The sequence below is a fragment of the Macrosteles quadrilineatus genome, unplaced genomic scaffold (assembly GCF_028750875.1).
Source record: "Macrosteles quadrilineatus isolate MER2022 unplaced genomic scaffold, UCM_ALF_1.0 Scaffold_2__2_contigs__length_208266976, whole genome shotgun sequence".
Taxonomy (NCBI): Eukaryota; Metazoa; Arthropoda; class Insecta; order Hemiptera; family Cicadellidae; genus Macrosteles; species Macrosteles quadrilineatus.
The window spans coordinates 142,615,911-142,639,152 of record NW_026542595.1 but is presented as its reverse complement, the minus strand read 5'-3'; the positions used below and the strand labels follow the sequence as shown (position 1 = coordinate 142,639,152).

The 23,242-nt window shown below is 35.1% G+C and overlaps 1 protein-coding gene across 4 annotated transcripts in view; it reads right to left on the bottom strand.

Annotated features, from left to right (window-relative positions):
* The window catches only part of LOC128985446 (thyroid adenoma-associated protein homolog), a 35,829-nt gene that overhangs the window by 7,711 nt on the left and 4,876 nt on the right, over positions 1-23,242 (bottom strand). For 2 of the 4 annotated variants that reach the window (XM_054404930.1, XM_054404933.1), the window contains exons 2-9: positions 20,582-20,683; positions 10,523-10,598; positions 9,779-9,883; positions 8,277-8,990; positions 5,994-6,172; positions 1,940-3,153; positions 1,341-1,510; positions 248-414 (exon numbers count right to left, since the gene is read on the bottom strand). In XM_054404930.1, the coding sequence (XP_054260905.1) occupies positions 248-414; positions 1,341-1,510; positions 1,940-3,153; positions 5,994-6,172; positions 8,277-8,990; positions 9,779-9,874 (2,540 nt within the window). In that variant the 5' untranslated portion in view covers positions 9,875-9,883; positions 10,523-10,598; positions 20,582-20,683. Of the gene's footprint in view, positions 1-247; positions 415-1,340; positions 1,511-1,939; positions 3,154-5,993; positions 6,173-8,276; positions 8,991-9,778; positions 9,884-10,522; positions 10,599-17,394; positions 17,457-19,900; positions 19,955-20,581; positions 20,684-23,242 lie in introns of those variants that run through there. The other 2 variants (XM_054404931.1, XM_054404932.1) reach the window with 2 other exon arrangements.

Sequence of the window (23,242 nt, the reverse complement as noted above, 5' to 3'; positions counted from 1 at the left end):
GGTTTTACTAAAGGTTCCTTAGTATATTACAAGACCAAGACATATTAATGGTCAATAGCTAATACTACACAAGTATCACTGATATGTGGAAACCCATCAGAATAGTTGTGGGGGATGATAAGAACATCGGGCTAATCTCAGGTTTGTGTCAGGAACTTGGGAAAGAACCCTTATTTTTAATTGACACAACCCTTGTATTTATGCCTAAATCAGTAATATTTCTTTCACCACACTGCTCTGAAGTTACCTTTTTGTCAGGTGGCTGCAGATATTGTAGAGGGCGAGACCAGCAGATTCAATAGCTCCTTTGTGTCGACACTTCTTAAGCACAGACACCACAACGGAGACACACCTCTTGCTGTCCCTCACATTCATAGGTGAGGATACTAATTTGCTACATAGCTTTGTACATGCCTAGAACAAACAAATAAGAGAGTATGGCCACATACACTCGAAAAGGATAGTTCTAACAATCATCTATCACATGCTTGTGGATGGCAACTATTGCAACTATGCGTAAAAGAGCCTAATGTCCAATTGCAGCCCTAAGCCTTTTTTGACACAAAACTTTGAGCTACATAAACATTCCAAACAGCAATTGTTATTTCACCCTGCACCAGCAAGGTGGCAGCCAGGATCAACTGTGTGCAGGTATCCTACTTTAAAAGGACTGCTCACTCTGCCGGGCGAGTGTCTTGTCTTACTATGTCTTCGGAAGACATCACTGATGTAGCTCTTAATGTTCTTGAAATGAATGAGCATACAGTACACTGCCTTATTAATACCCGAGCGACACCAGTGACAATGCATTCGCTACGCCGGCTATTTACGAGTCCCTAGCTTCACTAAATACACGTATGTGCATAGTTGAATTTAGCCAAAAACAGAGTACACTGATTTAAATTACTTATTTCCATCAAATGTTCAATTTTTTCAACAAAAATTGCATCTCAGAAAAAGAAAGAAAAATATACTAACGCAGAAAGAATAGATTGTTATTGTAATGTACTCTGAGAGCGGTTCATTCAATTTTTCTTGTACATATTGACTACAGCTGTTTTTTTTTTGTATAGTCCATATACATAGGGTCTCTGCTTCAGTATACAAAAGTCAATGATACTACTTAAGCTAGGTTTTCCTTGATACGGAAGTGGGGAGCAGAGTCTGCTCTCTTGTTTCAGGTAATTTAGTCGTACTATTTTCTTAGAAGCGGGGCCAGCAGCCATTACACGAGTAGATGACTGCTTCAACACAGTCCCCTTTCCGCACCAAGTAAAAACCAGCTTTAGAGCCTTAAACCGATTCCTAAGTAGAGTATGTAGAACCCACAAGACTATTACCTTGAGATTCAACCATATACAGTTGAGGACCAGCTGTTGGGCTGGAGTCAACTGAAGATCACTCATGGTGTTGTCTGTTGCCACTTCACACAACACAGAACTTTCTGCAGAAGATCCTTCAACAATCGCTGCAATGGCCACGCCCATCTCTCCAAACGAAGGTGCATAGTCTGTGTTGAGAGAAAATAGCATTTTCAACGCTGTATGAAGATGTAAGAAATAATTTTGTATAGCCTAAGAGCTAAAATTTTTAAAATGTTTTTTTTTAAGTAAATTTAAATATTTAATTTATAGAATTAGACTTTGTCCAAAAGCTTAAGTGTTTTTGTGTAACTGATGTGAGCTACTACTGTTTGAAGTTTTGTTTGAATCTAAGGATTTTAAAGTGAGTAAACATGCTATGGATGGCAGAACAATGTTTAATGTTCAGAGTTTTCTTAGCTTCAGGAGACCCTAAAATTAAAGAGCGTTGTAGGATCGTACCCAAGTTTTGCCTTAAAGAATACAGCAAAAGCTACAACACAGATGAATTCTCATAATTAAATACATCCTACCAAGAAAAATTGAGGATGAAAAGTTATTTGGGAAGTATAAATTACCTGATGTTGATTCCGACTTGGAGGCCAAAACCGAAACAAAGTAATCAGTTACTTCTTCAATCAGCTTCAACAATCTTTTTTGTTGATCATCCTTTAAAGACAGTTCAGGGTCGGCAGGATCTGATGTTAGCAATTCAATTATCTGTAGGGTTCCATACAAGAATGCCCCTTGAGAGGCTGCTTTCAACAGATCTTCTCTGAGCTGAGTGAACTGTTCTTGAGCAGACGCCAGCAAGACGTTGATGAAATTATCACTTCCTTTGTTGATTAGTTCTTTCAATTCTCTTGATGAGGATTTGTACACCATTGAAACCAAAACTTTGACAATGACTGCTCCACTTTCAGCCTTGTAGAACATCTGGTCTTTGCTCAAGGCTATCCCTTTGTCAAACAGTTCTTGAAATTGTAATTCAAAACCAATTGACTCTGTGATATTATAATAAGAAATGAGAATGTTAGCAGCAGATGAACGTATACCGTTATCCTCATGGAAAAGACAATTGACAAGTGCTTTTAGATCCTGATAACACTCAAATCTAAAAACATCGCTATAACCTTCAAAGCTTCTTATATTAAAACTATTGTTGTTACTTTTTCTTTTATACTGATTTCCCGCCTCATCTTCACCTAAATAGCTGAAGACTATTTTATAGATTTCAAGAGAAGTGATTTTTCTCTGATAATTACACCTATCTTCAAGATTTATTAGCAGAAATGAATGGAGCCACTTTAAAAAGTTAATACTGTCTTTTAAAGGATTATCGTTTACAAAATTGTAAGTGAAAGGACAGTTACTTACATCTTTGCGGTGCGCCACTAACAAAATTGAATCTCTAATTCTTAACATTAAATTATTGAGGGATTTGAGTAAGTTTTGCCTTAAAGCAGAATCGTCTGAATTGATATTTTGCTTTAAAAACTTTATGGCAAAGTCAACCTCTTCATTGTTTGGAGGAGACAAGTTATTTGAACAAGTGCAGACAAGTGAGAATAACTGTGACCGAATCTTCTCAGAGTGATGTATCATTGCAGCTTCGAGAGTTTGGTTGTCCAAGTCCTCCCATTTAAATAGTCCCTCTTTTCTACCAATTTTTTGAAGTGTTATTAGGGAATACAAGCTACTTCCAGTTTCTGAAACCAACATCTCAAAAACTGAGGGGAACTTTTTCAATGTCTGATTCGTCCAGTAGTTGAAAATGTTTTCCATCCCCAAACTGAAACAATATTAAAAAAATATTAACTAAGACATGAAGTTAATGTTGTAAAAAAAAATAAAAAGTACTACCATACCCTTTGGAAAGTACTACTAATTTCTAAAATACTACTCTACTATACGATTATACTATTTCAAGATTTGCTTTAATTTTGTGTGGTAGCTGACATAGATGGGAGACCACAAATTCAATCATCCATTTGTTAACCTTCCAGAGGTCGCATCACGGAAGTAACCTCCAGGGATGTTTTATTTTTCGCGATTATATTATTTTGAGTGATGCCGGCAGTGTGAGTGTCACTGTACCTCACGCACCTCATTCCTAGAATCGAGTGAAGGTCAAAACTCACCCCTACTATTTTATATTTGTTAGTTTTGTTAAGTTTTGTAAGAGGCTGGAAGTAGCTTCCGTGTGCGCCCTGCCGATTCTCGTACAGCCTGGAGGCAACTTCCGTGATGCGACCTCTAGTTTAGTGTGTGCGTTGATTATTGCGTGTAAAAAATTACAGTAAATGATAATTTTTTTACGATTCATGGCATTATTTGGTAAGTATATAGTTTTTACAAGATGAGTGAAGAAGTTAAATTTCGAATTGCAACACTCTTAGCCATGCTGAAAGGGAGATTCACAAACGACGTATGTACAGAGTCATTTAAGATACCCATTATGTTAAATTACTTAAAACATTAGGTATTGAGAGTGGTATCATCTAAAACCACATTATAGGACATTGTGGTAAAATTTAAATTAACTTCTTGAATATATTCTTGTAAAAGACTTCTTCATATACTTTTATGTTAGAACATTTGATAGAATAATAGTTTTACTTTATGTTTAAAACTAAAAATAAAACCTAATTTGTGCACTAAAATAAAAATTTTACTTCATAAATGTTTGTTTTTATTGATCTGGAAGTAACCTCCGGGTGCGCCCTCTCCCGTTTTGAACACCAATGCGCTCTTTGAATGGTTAATATTTGTTATTTTAAAACTACCCAGGAAAGACCAGGGGCGGTTCCAGGGCTGAGTTTCGGGGGGGGGGGGGGCATTACACGGGGGCCACCGGGGGGTCGGGGGTGGGGGGGGGTATGGAATACCCCCCTGGCAGACAGGGGGGTTCGGGGGTTCCCCCCCGGAAATTTTGGAAAATTATGTGCTGAAATTAGCGTTTTTAAAGCTATTTTGAGACCCTAGCTTTAAGATTTAAAAAAATGTAATATTTAAGGTTGTTGCCTTATTAAGAATAATTGTGGAATTTCATGAACATTTCTTCAGCAACAAAGTGCAAACATTTAAACTCGAACTTAGTTTTAGGTTAGGTTTATTGATACAATTCAAGAAAAGTGTATAGTATAGGCATGAATTTGGTTATGTGCAATAAAACTTCTTGACCACCTGGTGCCGACTTGGGCAGGGATATACAGACGGCGCATGTAGTGGTTCCAGTGAACTCATCAGGCATGTTGAACCTATTGAAAGCCTTTATAATCTATTCCTCTTTATCTACCTCTAACTTTGCACATAGTTGTCCTAGACTAGGACGACTATGTGCGGTCCTAGTTAATTTTTTGAGGTTATGTACACAGATTTAATAGGCTACTTTTAAAATATCCTTAAATGCATATGGGAGCTCAATAATTACAATTGTATTGCGTTGAAAACAAACCTCTGCAAAAAGCTTGTAAGGTATCAGCTTGAAACATTTTTTTCAGGCTTGGCTAATTTAGGAAATTGAAATTTTAGGTTCAATATGGCGCCCATGGTCCATTGAATTCACCGACAGAGAACTATAATCTATTAAAGTTGTGCTTATCATTACTGCATTATTACTACCCAAATACTGACGAAGAACCCATAAATAACCAATCACAATGCAAGGGCTGTAGTAATAATAGAGATCGATGGTCACATGGCGTGATGGTGATGAGTCATCGATGTGTACTACGCGCCGGCCTAAAAACATTACCCGTTTAACTACGAGCTGGCGGCACCGCGCACCTGTGGCGAATGTGTGTGGCCCAGGCTAGTACAACTTGAGTACGACGATGACTATCGCGCTCTCACTCCCATACTATTTTCCGCATAAACGCCAGCTCCTGTGCTACCTATTCTTGTCCTACTTGATAGCCTACTCACATTAAAAATTTAAAAAATAAATTATTATGGTTGGAGTTTAAGTTTGTTTATCTACATTCATGGGGGCCCCCATGGCCCCCTCTCTGGAACCGCCCTTGGGAAAGACATGAAGGAATTTTGCTTTAAAAAAAATATGAATTCAAGATTATGATGTGAAACTTCCAAAGATGAAACTATATTTTTTTGTCATTTGCTTTGGTACATATAAACAAACACGCCATGCAAACCTCGATTTTATTTCTAGTTCTGCAGTTTAAGTTCATGTATCCAACAAAATATAACATCCCTTATGATAATTTTTTGTACTGAAAAAACTAATTGTACAGTTATTTTTTTTTGTTTAAACGAAAGAAAAAGATTTGCAGTAGCAAAAAAGACTAGTGTGCATGTGTGGGCAAAGGGCAGAACAGCTGCAGACTCAGTGTTTGGTAAGCACCTTTTTTCTATACTCCTGGTATCCTAGGAAAAGGTGTTCACTGTCCAGGTGGTATAATATTTGTAAACATTGTCATGTAAACACGGGCAAGCTGGTTTTTCACTTGCAAAACAAACTAGGCCTATATTAAAAACAAATCATAAAATTAAGAATGTGGCATCTAATTAAATATCATGTTTATTTATAATGCAAGTTCTTTTATAGCAATGCATAACTAATGTAACTTTTTAACAAACCAAAAACTGAAATTTTCGATAGGGGATACATACCTCAGCTCTTCATGTGATATTATTTTACTGAATGGTTTTAAAAACCAGTGTTGCCAATCCTTCAGAGACAGTGATGCCAAAAGAGCAAGATACAGGTCAGTCCCAGCTGATACTAGATAAGGAATTGATAAGCTGATAATCAGCCCATTGATTATTTCTTCTCCATATTTACTTAGAATCTGTAAATCAGTAGTTTCAAGTCACAACAAAAAGACGTTGATAAGTTGAAATTTAAAGGAGTTCCCGTGCTGCTCAAAATTAAGTATAATCCATGGTCAGAAACTATTTTAATACTCACTAGCCTCCATCCAAATAAAAAAAAAATTTCAACTTCAAAAATGTATGTCTTTGAAAGTTTAGTACCTAATATGATTTTGATGCCTTATAGCATTTTACTGACCATAGTGCAAGTCCTAGGTCCTAGGATGCCTCATTGTAAAATCTCCAGGGCTGTACGAATCCAGAAATGTTGGTTCGAATCCAAATCCGAATCATAGCTGTACAGATTTTATCGAATCCGAATATTTTAATTAATCCCGAGTCGAATTTGGGTCGAATCCGAATCGCAAATTTAAAGCTGTTATGGAATCCGAATATTTAAACCTGTTCAAAGTCAAATCCGAATCCGAGGAAAGTCAGCAGTATTTACCAATTTTCACATTTTTAGTCCACATTTTCTGGGGCTGAAATAACTTCCAGGGGAATTGCCTCAAAAAATTCTTGTAATGGGCCAAATAAAAAAGTTATAAAATTTAGGCCTACCTATTTTAAATTTTGAAATTAAAAAATTGGGCATAAGATAGGCCTACACCCTAGGCCTAAGTTACTCGCTAAAAGTGATGGACTACCAATTTGTGTAGTCTAAAACATAGGCCTAGCCTATACACCTCAGTGTCATTCCTCCACATAAGCCTATGTCTGTATTACTATTACAAGTAACAACTCGCACTATGAGGTTAAGTTTACTGATAGCCAAGATAGGGATCAAATGTGACCTACACTAAGTTGCCTAAAGCCTAACACCAAGTTATAATTTACTATGGTCAGGTTCCTAACATGAACCAGTCAACAGCGAATCGGAGTACACAAGTAGTTTTTTAGTGTCTAAAAAATTATATTGAATCAGAATCTAGTAAATTTGAATATCAAATCCCAACTCGGATCAATTTCCAAGAAATTTGAATATTGAATCCGAACCCGGATCTCTTACCGGTAAATTTGAATATCGATTCAGAATCCGAATCCAGTTAGAAACAGTAGATTCGTTCTCGAATTTGAATCAAATCTCTAAAAAGATTCGGATTCGATTCGTTTTTCGAACTATTCGCACGGCCCTGAAAATGTCTCGTAGGTTTATCTGTTAAGACTTTGACTTGTTGGCATTTGTCATGAATAAAGTAACCACACATAAAACATCAGCCAAATAATCAATTAATCATCCGAATGATCAACATTCCAGAGTGTATGCCAATAGCGCAGGCTATGACTGTCAGCATGGTTATGTATATTTACTTAGGACAAAGTGAAATGTTTTACTGAGAAAATTACAATAAATTTGACATTGGGGCATTATACACTACAAAACTGTAATGATCCAAAACGCAATAAGGATTGACAAAATAAAATAACACATTTCTTTTTATTACGCAATGGCCTACCCATTACTACTGAATTATTTATTTGATTTCTCTTTCATGATTTTTTAGACTATGGTATGTACTTTTATACCTGTTATCATAGATGTATTTCAACAGAATATGTCAATTTTTACCAAAATAAAATCTGTGTACTCCTCTTATACTGACTTTAAAGAAGAAAAACATAAAATGTATTCAATCTTTAAAATAAACTCACTGACCACGGACCTGCAACTGAGCTATGATGAGCTACTACCATCGGCCGATCGGGTGATTGCCACTATAAACATTTGGCAACACAAAGGCTCGCAGGTTAGATTTGAAAAACTACTAAGCCTTAGCCGGTGGGATTGTAGTACAGCTATCTCCCCGCAAAATGTGGTAACAGGCTACATACATGAGTCGTCCTCAATGGGTTGATGTGATCAGCTATTTACACAAACTGTTCACATCAACTACACATCAACTATTCTACAATAAAATTCTTCAAATCCTTATTACTCAAATATTGACTATACATACAGAGTTATGTAATATTTTGAAGTCAGATATATCGTGTCTCTTAAATAAGTTGATTCTATAAGAACATTTAACGTAAGTTTTAAACTTTAAACTTAACATATCATGTATGAAGTGACTAGCTTACCTGAGGTATGTTTGAATCCTGTACGATGGAACACAGTAGAAAATATTTGCTTTTCATAGTCCATGATAGCTCTGAGAGTACAAGTTCCAGCAAATTTTGATGCCTTAAAAGTCCACAGAACTTCCATTCTATCTCGGTATTAGTGCTTTTTGAAAGTGTAGCAATCCAATAGTCTTCGCTAAACAACAGAAGCTGGTTGAAAACAAGGCTATTTTGTTGGCGCACCCCACTCAGGGGATTTTCCCAGTTGGAAAGAGCAATGTCTAAAACACTTTTAAAGTTGTCTTCAGATATTCCACTTCCTGTGGGATAAAGTTGGTGTATTTTGTTCAAAAGACTGTGTAAAACTTTGAAAGCTAGGTAACACGTAGAATTAAGTTCACAGCAAAACCTTTTAACAATTGTGAATATTTCTTCCAAGAGTACATCTCCAGTTTTGCTTGGTGATTTCCAACAGCTTAATTGGAAAATTCCATGACACAGGAATAAAGAACATTCATGAAACTGATTATCGACAAACTCTTTGATGAAAACACTTAATATTTTATCCATTTCTTGTTTGACATTTGAGACGATCTTGCAGTAGGCTGTTGCTGCTACTATGTGGTTATTATGGCTAAGTTGATTACTGCTTAAGACAGCTAGAAGATCTTCTAAAACTTGTTCTTGTAATAAAGTTGGAACCTTGTTGCTTGATGTTTCATGGATTAAAATCTGAAAGGAAAAAGTCAGGTATAAGACTCATTGTTGAGAAAATGACAGTACAGTAGAACCTCAAAGGTTTGACACTTGACAGTTCAACACCGGCCGATGATGTGACATTTTGGCTGCAGCTGATGACGGGTTCATTGGCTTTAAAAGAAGAACCTTCTTATTGTTTACATGTACACGAAAACTCAACACTGTTATACCTATCCGATTAATTTGCATTTTTTTCAAACATCTAAAGTGAAAAGTGGTTAAATAACTTTACAAACTATTCCATACAGTAGGAACCGGAAGCTTAAGTAGAGACTTAAGTTGATATGGTAAGTCTGTTTATTTATGTCCAGTTTTATGCTGTTTATTAAAATAATGCTCCCTGTGTTTGAATGTTTAATATACTCCCTATAGTTTGACACACTCTTAGTCTGCAAAGTGCCAACCTATCTGTATTTTAAACAAACAAACTTAAAATTATTTTTTTTAAATTTTTTAATACTATGTGCATTAGAAGGGGATCTGAACCCAGATCTTTTTTAAATCCTCTAAACATAAACCTATTCTTTAAAATGGCTAGTAAACGAAGTAACAAATTATAGTAACAAATTATTTCAAATATTTTCAAACAATTAATATAAACTCTTTTCCACCGTTTCACCATTGAATACATAAAAATATTATTCATGACTATACACTAATACATAAAAGTCTATAATAACTTAAAAACTAAATGAAGACACTTTTTAAAAGGGCTATTTTGCTTAGTTTGAAATAAAACTGAAAAGCATATATAGGCTTACTCTGAAATCGCTGGTTTGCAAAGACGCCAACTTGTTGTCACATATGGCTTGTCTCAGGTGAGATGCAGCTTCTTCAAAACTCGAGGAAGCACTCATGATGAATCACTGGTAAACAGATACATAGTGTTAATAGATCAAGTTACACAATGAGATCTTTTGAACCTGTATAAAAACAACGGTTTTGACATCTTTCTTATTTATATACATTTTGTTTATTTTTTATTTATACCAATATAAATATGTATTGTCTTTGAATATAAGAATATAAGGAATTGTCTTCTCATCATTGAGTAGACTCCTACACTTGTTTTAGTTTGAAAACTAAGTCATTATTAATTCATAGCGATGATTAACAGTATGTAAATGGAGAACATTTTTTGTTTGCCAAGTTTTGAGAGGCCTAGTAGCAACGACTTTTTTGCCCCATTGTCACAATAAGGCACCTCAGAAAGGCACCACAAAAATCCTAGCCTCAATGTTGTACATTTTGTGGGAACATAACTATATTTAAGTTGTCACATACCAAAAACTGGGGGCAAAATATAATGTGAGACTTGTGTTCATAGTGTCATTTTTAAACTCTACAAAATTTACACACTCGGTAAACCTGGTGGGTCATAATTTTCCCTCATTTGTGCCACTTTACATAAAGTGCCACTTTGCTCACTAGTTGCACAAATAACAATATCAATAATATACCTGAAAACACAATAAAAGCTATATAGATTGTACTGAAAAACTTACGAGTTGTTTGAAAGGTTTCCGCTGTCTCCGTGGAGAGACGTCGGAGGTCAGCTCTGCATTGCTGGGAGATAATCTTCTGGAACAAAAATTACGATGACTTGTGAAAATTGTTAATACACTATATTTTATTGTTTATCAAGAAGAATCAGAGTAACAAACACACTAATTACTCTTAGCGAATTTCCCTTAGAGGGAATAAGCTATTACAGTAGGTCTCATGGTACGACCTGGATCGGGACCGATTTACTTTTTTGTTTTGATGTCCCCAGAGGTCAAAAACACCATCCGTTCAAATTCATGTATCTATATGTCTGTTAGCACGATAATTCGAGCAAAAATGATCCGATTTTGATGAAATTTGGTACAAACGTGTTAACCTACGTTTATTCGAACAAGTTTGTGAACCAGCATGAAGGGACCATGGGAACGGGGTTTTATGGGAGGATTTATGAGATAAAAATAGGGTTTTCACCCTCAAAACATAAATAACCCATTTTCACCCACATTTCATAATTTTGAAGAGCTTAAAAAAACAAATAATTTAGTATATTGAAATCTTTTTTAAGGTTATTCGTTACGGATAAAATGAAAAAAATTTTAATTTTAAAATCCTCATGTTATTCTTATGGAGAATACGTAAATGGTTGTAGTTTTATCGTTTATGTATAATTATTGAACAAACTTGGCAAATCTATTTATTTTATGCTAAGCTATTATTGCTTTACTAAAAAAACACACTTTATTACCTTCGCTGTAGCAGCAAACCTAGGTACTCATTAAACTGAAGCAATACTTAAAACAGATAGGCCGTATTACACAGTCCCCGACGTCATTGAAGAGCAAAACTTCCAACACCTGAGACATGAATAGCCCTTCAAACCCATTTTTACCCTGGTCCCAAGATGAAATGTGACGATTCCCCGATCCCTGGATTGTGGAGAAGACACCGGATGGTAAATGGTAAATCTAATGTTATTAAAATAGATTCAATTGAAAATCAAATCAGGCAAATGGAAATTCGCTTAGTCTGCAGGTTTGCTGTGGTGGAGGTATTTTAAATCCTTATGGAAAGATTGGCGTAATTTGGTTGAGTTGAGGTTACTAGCCCACTAAAATGTAAGCATGCTGATTCATTGTAAAGTTATATGGTACCGTTACTGTATATGGTATTTGTCAAATATGCAGGCTAGTGAGTGGTGACCGCAGTGAGTGAGTGATAGCTTCTGAAAGGAATCGGCAATCTCTGTCTTATTAAGGTGACACAGTACTCCCTATCCCGCCCATGTTAAAATCTTTAGGTACACATAACTTTTACAAATATTAACCTATCAACTTGAAATTTTTGTACTAAGTTTAATATATTATTACCAACAATAATATGAAGCAAAACAAGTTTTTGAGCAAAATTAAATTGTTAGTATGATTTTTAAAATTTATAAAATATTTTGTAATTTTTTAACATAAAATATTTTTTTATTTCAAAGGTTTTTGGTTGTCATGGAAACTGATTTGTATTATTGTTCCTTATCATATGAGGAACACACACATCAATTCTTATTGACATTAGATCAAAATTGAGGAAGAAAAGTGTACCTGACTAAAAACCACTTGCACTTGACTTTCGGAAAACGACAAAAGTACGCCCTGTCATGGGTAGTAGTAGGACCCTTGGGCATTCTAAAGTAAGAGTGTATAAAAGTCGCTGAATAGCTTAAAATAATTTTTTCTTCCATAATATTTGGTATGTACGTGTTCAGGAAAGTGTGTTCTACAAAACTAAATAATAAAAAATGTTTAAAAAATGTAATATTTGACGGCGTACCCTCTGCGTCTTGATTAGTAGTAGGACCTTGGACATGCTAAATTAGGCTGCAATAGTTTATAAAAGTAGCTGAAAATTTTAGAAATAATTTTTTTCTTCCTTAATTTTTATTACAGTATCTACGACCTACGTGTTCAGAAAAGTCTGTTCTACAAAACTAAATAATAAAAAAAATTTAAAAAAATTATATTTGAGTACTGTGTTACTTTAAATATAATTTTTTATTAATAAATCTCTCTTTCTATTATGTGTGGTTCAAAAGTTAAATTCAAACAAATAAAGTAAGATAAGTGCATTTTACAGCATCAAACACACTTTGCCAGTGGTTTAATTAGTGTTTTACGTTCTGAAACTGCTTACAGCTTTAAAATGTGAATTCAGTATTTTACTTGACTTTATATACAAAGGTAGGATGCATGAAATTTTAAATTGACACCATAAATTTATCTAAAAATTACAATATAGGATTTTTGATTTTTTTTGTAACCTACCATTGCTTTAACATGTGATTTTTAAATGCGAGTGAATGATCAGTTTTGAGTAGACAACTTGGCTTTCTAGTTTCTATCACAGTTATGTACAGTCAAACAACCCTAAGAAGGCATTTTGCAGATCTTGAAGTTAACGTAGGAAGTTATTATCGATTAAGTGGGGGCGTGCACACCAAGGTTGCCACCCATTCCGATTCTGCCGGGACAGTCCCGATTTCGGTTCCTTATGCCCACATTTAAGCCTATGTTAATCGGGGGTGGGGGGGGGGGCATGTCCCGACTTTTCCCTAACCTAAGATGGCAACCCTGGTGCACACAGAAAGTTACTTTGAGATTTGTGAGGTGGGTAGTTTCAGGTAGCTGGCGATTCGGCGGTAAAAACCAATGTTTTTGAAAAGTTGTTTTCCCACCATCATCAACCCTTTCCTCTATCCTCCTGCAATGGGCACAAATGCCGTTTAGGGTTGTTTGACTGTAAATGAACAAAACACATTGATAGACTTTAGTTCATGTCTGTATTTACTGTGTACAATTTGTAATTTGTTTATCCTCAAGGACCATCAAGCACAATTTCAAGTTCTAAAGTACGTGTGTTGATGTTTCCTATTTGTTTATTTTTGTAAGCTACTCTCTCAAAGACAGGTGAACTTATGGATTATACCATTGTACATTCAAATACATTGTAAAAAAGGACATTATATAATATTAGACTATAAGAAGAATGACGAAGCACCTGTGCATTTATCTAAAACCTCTGCACGTTTATGTGCTAATAAACATGATTTGATTTGATACCACCGAGAAGTAAGAAGATAAGAAACTAAGTGAACTAAGTAAGAACACTAAGTGGTGTCTATAACTAATACTAGAGCAAAGTCCACCGCCCCCCCCCCTCGTCCTTGTACTACAATGCTCACGGTGGAGGAAGACCCTGTGTATTAGAATTATAAACAAACGAGTTATTAATTTTAAGGGAAAAACTATGGTGGTTATTATTCAAGGTGCTGGTTTATTCAATGTAGTTTTCTTTCAGACTTAAGGTTTAACTAAACTAGACAGAGAGGAAAGAAAATTACAAGGACAAATTCTGGTGCTAGTGCTACATTGGTTGGGCAATGTAAACGAAACAGATAGGACTTTTTTGAGGAAAGTATTTAGCTTATTCCTTTTCTGGCTTGGTATAGCCCAAGGACACAACATACAGCAAAACAAAAGACAAGAGCAAGAAAATATGTTGGCGTGTCATTTTGTGGTGTATTAAGTTATGTCACTTCAAGTGAAGCTATTTCCATTTGGTAACATAGAAAGCATTCATCAGAATCGGAAACTTTTCTACTTGTTTTATTTACAATTGTAGTGTAGCCTAAATCTTCTTTCCAGGTTCTTCATACTGTATCACTACTTGATTAAGTAGTGATACAGTAAATGAATATGAAGAACCTGTTTATGTTGTAGATGAGTTTGAGATTTCAAACTCCATTACAGCTTCCTTGTTAGCAACAACTAGATATGCTTTACGATTCAGTTGACACTTGAAGAAACTCCTCTCCTCTCCAATATAGAGGAAGTTTTCATGGCCTGAAAGCCCAATCTTTTTTTTATATAGGTTAAAACTACAGATTTAAAAGTGGGCTCCAAACCTTCACTCTGTTAGTATTACAAGGGGCTGTTTTGTGTATGGCTCTTTAGTTTGTGTGTATGCCGCAACAAAGCGGCTTGCCGCTTACTGGCATCACTGGTGAACAGAATGACGCCATTTGCAGCTCTGTAGCTGACGTTGAGTGTTCTTTTCACTGAGTGTTGAGTCAATTTATATAATTATAAAATATTCCGCTGCATGTCAGATAAGGTCAGTGATACGTCTCTCTTTGGAACAAGAAACATATCCCATGAGGACATTCATTGAAAGATGACTGAAAGTTATGGCCCTAATGCAATGAGTGATGGTAAAGAGCGTTTAAATGGGTTAGGGAATTTGAATTTATTTATGGCTGTGTAAAGCTTTTTCCTTTGGTCTTTGGTGGTCTAAAGGTGGTCTTTGGTGAGAAGTCTGGGTATCAACCAAGAACACAATTACTTCCAAAATGGACATTTTTACCAACATTTTTCCCTACATTACATTAGGGCTATAAACTTCAGTCATATGGCAATGAATGTCTACAGTCGATATTTTTCTTGCAGTCAAAAAACATGTCACTGACCTTTTCTCTTATAGGCGGGGGATTAAATAATTTGAAAATTTGTCAAGCCACATTGCAAAGTGTATGTACATCAGCTACAGGCCAGTCGATATAGTGCTTGCAAAAAAGAAGGTCCCAGTTCATGACTTGCACTTTTACAAGTGTTGCTTGCTGATCGAAACACATCAAAAGACCACAGGACAACCACCGTCAGTCCTTTTCTATGGTAGAAGATTACCAACAGCTTTGGATAGGTGTAATAGCAGAGAGAGAATAGAAAATCAAGCGTGGTGATAGAAGTACTACCATGACTTAATATCTAAACAAAAGGAGTTTTCTACCAAACAAGAAGTGTGGGTTCAAAATAAAACGAAGAAGGGTTGGAGACCAGGAACAGTACAAGAAAGGACGGGAGAGCTATCATACACAGTTTTAAATGGGGGAAAATAAAGAGAAAACATGCTGACCAGCTGAGAGCAAGAGAAGGTGCAACTGATCCACCTCAATGGAAAATGCAAATGAAACCTGAAAATTATGATATGTACATAGTTTCGGAAACTCAGCCTAAAATGGGTGGGGAGAAATGTAGGATTATTGTTATCAGCAGAGTTATGAAGTTATGAATCATCTGCTATTTGGTTCTTTTACATTATTATTACTTTTGTAAATAAATAGTATTAATTGAGTTTACTTAAAATGTGTTTTAATAATTAATTATTCTATACTCACAAAAACTTATGAGCTTTAAGCAGGATTTTCAATTAATTTTAAGCTTTCTGAAAAGGATTAGTTGGAGAATAGTTTGGATTTTAAGGATAATGCAAGGCCACACTAAAAAAACTGGCCGTAATGCTCGTCAAGCATGAAATCACGATAGAACGCGGCATTGTAATGTTTGCCGTTTGTGATCAGCTGCTTGTTTTAATCTTTCCTCGAAAATGAATAAACAAATACCTACGTCATTGCCGTCTTCTATCGTGACGTAATGTTTGACGAGCATTACGGCCTGTTTCTTTAGTGTGGCCTTGACTAAGGAGAGAAAAATAGTGAATAGACTCCCTCTGATCCGGACTCCTTTTATCTGGACATCGGTTTAAAGGACTACACTTGGAGGAAATGACATCTCTTTAACCGGACGTTTTTCATCAGCAAATCGGTTTAACCAGAATAGATCAGCAGGAAGTGGGCGGTACTGAAAGAACTGTTCTCGTGGGAAAGATTTGAGACCGGTGATCACATGTCTAAATACAATGCTCTCCTAAATTTAAGTCAAATACTGTATACAGTATGCATTTAAACGGTCCGGTTTAACGAGTTTTTGGGGACGTCGGCTTAACACATTCGCTGCTGACAACTCCGATTGGAGTCATGCTGTACTGGTACAGCGTGCGTACGACTCCAGTCGGTGTAAGGGTGGAGTGTTATACAAGTGGTCTATCGTGACCTCCACATTTATCGGGGATCAACTAAACTATGTCAGCATGTTGTTGTGCTGGTCCTATACTTTAATTTGGTGTAGATTGGGTTTAGGTTGGTAGTAAAATTGCCCGTAAAATCCCGTCTGGCAATGCTTTTTGTTCTGTTTTCAGGGATTTTCTCTTTTTGAGCCACATTACATAAACACTGGCTATGGATCCAGGCAGTGCTGCTATCTGTGAGTTTTTCAGTGAACTATGTCTACTCTCGGGGTAACACAGCACCATCACCACCCATGTTTTGCCATTGTCAAGACTGAATAATATTTTAATGCTATTGCGTTCACTGATTCACTGGGGCGCCGACGCTGCAACACATTTCCGTCCGTACTGCCAAAAGGGATTCTCACAGCGAACGTGGTAAACGAAAAGCCGTTATCCGGACTGGTCTCGGTCCCAAGGAGTCCGTCTAAGAGGGAGTCTACTGTAGTAGCAAAATGGCATGAAACTCCTAGTCCTTCATAAGATATAAAGGTTGAAGATCTAGGTTTAGATGTGGTTGGGATGAATATTTTCTTTCCCTCAAGCACAACTAATATGTTTCATGTATGTTAAATAAACATTAAACAAAAATTATAAATCTGTAGTAGATAGTACAACAGATAACTGCATAAATGTACCCATTGAAATTGTAAACCGACCCTTCAAAATACACCTTATATACAATGTGAATATTGTTACTGTCATTGCTACTAAGGAGGAAGTTATTGAAGAATGACTTAGAAAGCAATACTGTGCCGTACAACTATTATAACAGAGGCAGTTACAGAGATTAAGTGTTAGGGTGACAAAATAATATGAATAGATTAACAAGAAAACACTGTATTTACGACTAATAAGCGATTACAATTAAATAACAATTTGCTAGGCCTATGTTTGTTTTTCTTCACTCAAAGGCTCATACCCTTCTTTTTCTATTCTTTCTTTGAACTGCAGATACGACCTCTTCCTGTCAAAGTGTTTGACCTGAAAAAAAGATTTCTAGTTAAAAATTGCATAGTCTATTCAATAGTCACTGAGTTAGCCTATATAAAAAGGTTCTGAGCAAACTAAATCTTTTGAAACCTCTAATGGTTGAAAACCCTGTTCTATGATGGACTATACACCCAATTTGTTTGGACATGCTTACTAGAAGATAAGTATACAAGTTAAATTCAGATTTTAAGAAGACTTGAACATTTTTTTACCAACATTTTCTTAATTACTAAAATTAAAAACATGAAAAGCATAGTTAGGCCTAGGTAATCTGATAATACTGCTTACACACAGACAGCAAGGGAATAAAAAAAATGTTTGAGATAGTTTGATGACAGCATAAAATGAATGTCATCAAGAGCTGCATCTGTGTATCAATTGTCCTGATGCTATTTTTTCTTACACTGTATTTTATAGATTGTGGATAGGCTTAGGTTCTTTATAGATGCAACATTCGAAAGTTTTTGCAAATTTGGAAGATTAAGTAAATAAATAATCAATAAAAGAAAAAATATAACATTTTATCAGTACAGTTCACCTTTGTACTGTACCGGCTCACTCCTTGCTTTGCTGTAAACGATCCACGCATGGGCGCTTAGTCTATGTAGACGGGCAAATGCAAGGTTAAAAGAGGCCGCCAACCTCTTTTTTTTTAAAGAAAGAAAGAATCTAATTACAAAGTTAGGTGCATAAAACATTATAATTAGCAATCTTAGTTGGTAAAATCCTAATTAAATTATTGTGTGAATGAATGAACTAAGGTAACTAAACACAAACAATAACTTTAAAACAGTTGCCAATAAACTAAGTGTTATATATATAGGCCTACATTACAATAATAATACATAATTGGTGGTTGTTTTGGCATCATTTTCTGGCCACTGACTTGAGGTTATTTACATCACAATGAAGAGAGAGAGAAAAGTGTCTTAAAGGAATAGTCATTTTATAATGTGGTTAAAATATCTCATAGGCCTAGTGAGATTACTTATTTATTAAATGTTAAATTAACCTTTTGTTTTTAAATCAACTTAATAAACCTAAATAAATAATTATTTTAAAAATTTTGGTAATTTGTACAAAGCTGTAGGTTAATGCTAACATATAAAATTAATACTCGTTTAGTTTTATTGACTTTTATGGCATTTTATGTAGGGCCTTGATATCAAAATAGTACATCCTTTTTTAACTTAATAAAAATCGATCTAGAGAAGAAAATATGTTTCCTCTTACTCTAGGCCTAACTAACTTAGTGAAAAAAGAAGCTGAACAGATGTTGTGTACGTGCAATCTCTCTTAAACTCTCTAATGTCGTCAACTTCCACCCAAGCTAAACACCGTTTATTTAAGTAGGGACTTCTCAACATCTAAGTAACACAATTATAGGCTAAATATGCATTGCATACGTCCGGGAATCGAACCCACACATGTAAAGTTCTCGGAATCACACTGGTCAGTGCAATGCACTCAACCACCAAATAGACCAAATTGTTGACCAATTGTGGTCAACTCAACCACAATGTCACTGTCAGTTGGACAGGATAAGTATCCAATATTGAATGTGACACTGACACTAGTGCTCCTAGCTCCTAGCTTCCTAGGTGAGTTTTTACGAACTACTTAAACCAGTGGCTTAGTAGTATGGCTAACTTAAATGTCGTATAAAACTTAACTCTTAATGTCTTAAAGGATTAAAACAACAATGCAACCAACAAAGGTTCTGAACCTTTAGCTCAGAAACTTTAGCTTTTGACTAAGAAAATCACATTTGATTTATTATAGGCCCTACTACTTACTTTACATTTAAATTTATTTGGGTAGCACCACAACGTGACTAAACCTTTTGCTCTTTTACAGAACAATGTTTTGCATATTTCTGGTGACTTTGAATATTTAGGAGATTTACCCTTGGATGTATTGCTTTAAGGATATATTCTAGAAGGGGAGTTACATAATGGAAACCTAACGGACATTTTAAATGTCTTTTGAAACCTATGACTATTGATGGAATAGAACTAGACATTCCATTCACCATGTTTAAGTTGTTGTCAGTTTTTATCATAATGGACACGGTAAAACTGAGCGCTGATGTAAATTACTGGTGTTTGTTGACTAATCCAACTTTTAACCAAGTCAACCTGGTATGACAACTTAGTAAACCTAACCCAGTAACGAAAGATAAGGTAGGCTAGAAAACTGAATTTAAGACACTAGCATACCCTGTAAGTCAATGGTTAAAACTAATAACAGCTGATCAAACGTAACTTCAAAATATCAAAACTTTTGGACATCAATTTGCTTTTCAAAACCAGTAGCCTAAAAATACTCCAAGTAAACGTTAAATATACCAAACTTTTCTTGTAAAATATGTTTATTGATACGGTATTTTAAAACGTCAAAAGTTTAAACTAAAACACAAAGTCTGTTCCACTTACCCACTGTCCGGGACATGACGTTTCGTAGAGCTGTCTTATCTTGGAACACTGCTTCGCCTCGTTGGGATGCAAGTCTAGACACTCCCAATACTTGTCCCGCGCGTCCCAACACGCCTGTCGCTCGTCTTTGGTTGGGAATGACATCTTAGTGTCGCACTCGCGAAACTCTGACACTCGGAACTGCGCAACGCAACCACTGCAACACGACCACTGCAAACACCGTCAACTGTTAACTCACCGACGCATCAGTCTTCTGCATTTAGCACAAGTAGTTGTTAAAATAGGTGACCAACTTGACCGTTTATAACTCTTGTTAAGTTCAGATAAAATTGTGAATTTTCCCAAAAACTAGGCCTATTTAGAAACATTTTTAAAGAGTAAGACTAAAGGGCTACGACAAATTTATGAAGGCGGGTTTAACTTATATAGTGATTCGTGGTAGGGATATTCAACATATTATATTGCATGATTAACATGCCTAGCTTTTTATAAAAGATTACTAAGTTTTAACTTGTGTATACAACCATTTAATCCTTCACTTCCCTTATAAAACACAACTGAATTTTATCAGTAGGCTAGATACAATAACTTAAAATGAAATTTTAGAATAACGTAACAAGCACTTGACAGTTGGAGCACACGACACTGACTAAATTAACAGGTTGTGAGCAAGCTACTGACCGTGGGAGAGGAACAGCAAATAGGAAGCTGAGATGGGAGAAATGGACCAATCACATGTCAGCAACTGTGCTGGGAGGCGTCAGTAAAACAGAGATGAAGAATCTGCAAAAACAGAAAGATCCAAAAATAATTCAACTATGAAGTGGGAGGTTGTTTACAGATTTTTGGCAAGATATCACTGGCAGTACGGTACATGCAATGTTCTGCTAATTATAGACATCTTCTGTGAATACAGATATTAATTGATTGCTTAAACTTCATTTCAGGAGATTTAACAATCTACTGCAGTCTAAAAAAAAATAATTAAGACATTCATCTGATGTTTGAATATTAAACTGAAGAGATTTTTTCAGGTAAATGTAGTAATTTATAGTAATGAGTTTAATACGTACGTTAACAGTTTTTTATTGAAGAGAACCCCCAATTTTTAGGTAATGGTATATTTCAACAAACAAAGAATGTAAAATTACTTATAAATGTCACTTTAGGAGATAATTAATGACGTAATAATTTTTTTTTTTTTTTTTTTTTTTTTAAGACAGTATAATATTCAATGTAAGACCATGTCAACAGCCAGCAAGTAAAGAAGTTGGAAATAAAGTATGTTTTGATTTTGATTTTTTTGATAGAAATTTGTAAACATAAAATAAGTTAGGTTATTTTCACACTATTTTCCAGTTTTCCACTTTTGACATTTAGCCACGATTAATAAAACAAGACCTTACATCAAATTTCTTCAAGCAATAAAAAATTACAATTTTTTACTTCCCATGAAAAATGAGAAATTAATAACAGTAGTAGTAGGCTAGTTGTAAAAGTTCATTTGGCTTAAAATTTCTTTTTCTGTCTCATTAAAATTAAGTCCTGGAACGGGATGTAATAAAGTTCATGTCGCCAGTCATTGGTAAAATATTCACTAAACTTTAGTTGGTAAAATTGATAATGTTAAGAGTTGTTAACATTTGTTATACTATTTCTTTAAAGTCAATAGTGTCTTGAATCGCCAGATAATTACAGTCAAAATGGGTTAATCTTTTTTGAAGATATGGCAAGTTTAGGCCTTTCTATTATTAAATGAAATAAGTCAAAAAAGTGTTCTAAAAATATATCTGCAAATAAAACAAAAAGGTTCTCCTAAACACCTGTAAATGTGGTTTTGGGACATTTATACTTGTTATCCACCTTTAATATAACTTTTCAATCATATCGCCAAGCATAGAATATGTCTAGGTTTAAGTAAAATAATTTTTTTGTACATTTTCTCTAGGTGGATGTGACAGGAAAATGCAGACTCGAATAGCTCTTCATGCTGGAGCTTGGTAATTTAAATGTAATTTATGGTGTTAAAAATAGTGTCAACTCTGTTGGCGGAGTGCCTGTATATTTTTGGAACTTCCGTCTATTTTAACTTCCAAAATCATCTCAGATTAATCAACATTATGATTCACACACATACATATACATTTCTTATTATTACTTCATTTGTTGAAGAGAAAACATTTCTACACAGGAAAATATGTCATGATAACTTCTCCTAAAGTCCTTGCAAAATAAAGTTCCTTTAATTAAAACCAAGTTTTTCGGAAAATATTTTATTTGGCCCAACATTTAACTGAACCTGAATAAAAATAAATGGTTTGATTGTTTTAAATACAACTACAATCATCAGAAAAAGGGAACATTTATTTTTTTCAAATTGAGGTTTGTTGGCATCGCAGGTTGTTATTACTTGACCAAAAGGAGCATATTGCCCGAGCTTCACGTCTCCTATCATTGTTTTTTCCACAGCAACTACAATACTATTTTTTTTGTCATTAAATAATTTTATTCAACTCACACCACACCTTTTTACAAGCATTACCCTGCATTACAAGAACCTCTGCTACCGACAAAAACACTTATATAGCGAAATTAATTTATTTTGTACCTAATCCATCTATTGTTCCACACATGAAAAAACTCTGCTATCAGGGAAACTTTGGCATGTTCAATTGGTTAAAACCTTTGAGTTTAATTCTATAACTTACACCCAAATACATCAACCTAATATCATCAGTTTAAAGGGGTTGATTGACATCCAGCTTGCCCATGTGAGTGTTTGTGTGAAATTCTGGTCCTGGGACACATTTTGAAAGATTATTGGCTTCTGGTTTCAAAAGCTTCTAATTCCTTAAAAGTTTTACTACACCTATGCATGACCATTTTCATCATCAATGCTACCCCAGTCACATTTAGGCGCAGTAAGCCAAATCCTAACTTTTCATTTGGTGAATTGTAACCACTATCTTCTCGTTTGTTTAGTACTCTATTTTGAGAATAGGCCTAGTAACTCACGAGACCTTACCGTCAGACCGCCACCGCCCACCACCGTGCCGTGCAGAACGCACCATACGGTGCATAGCCGAACTGTTAGTGGGAAATTGTTATCTCTATCACTGTCGCTGTCAAAACGTGTCGTTTGTAGGTTAAATTTAAATTAATTCAACTGTCATAACCTAACCAAACTTGCTGATAATGAAAATTTCGAATGAAGGTTTACTAACAACACAAATAGTTCTGTTCATAAAATAAACTTATAAATGTTTCAAAATCAATTACCGGTATATAATTTATTAATTATAAAATTAAACTATCATAACCTAACCAAACCAACCAAACTTT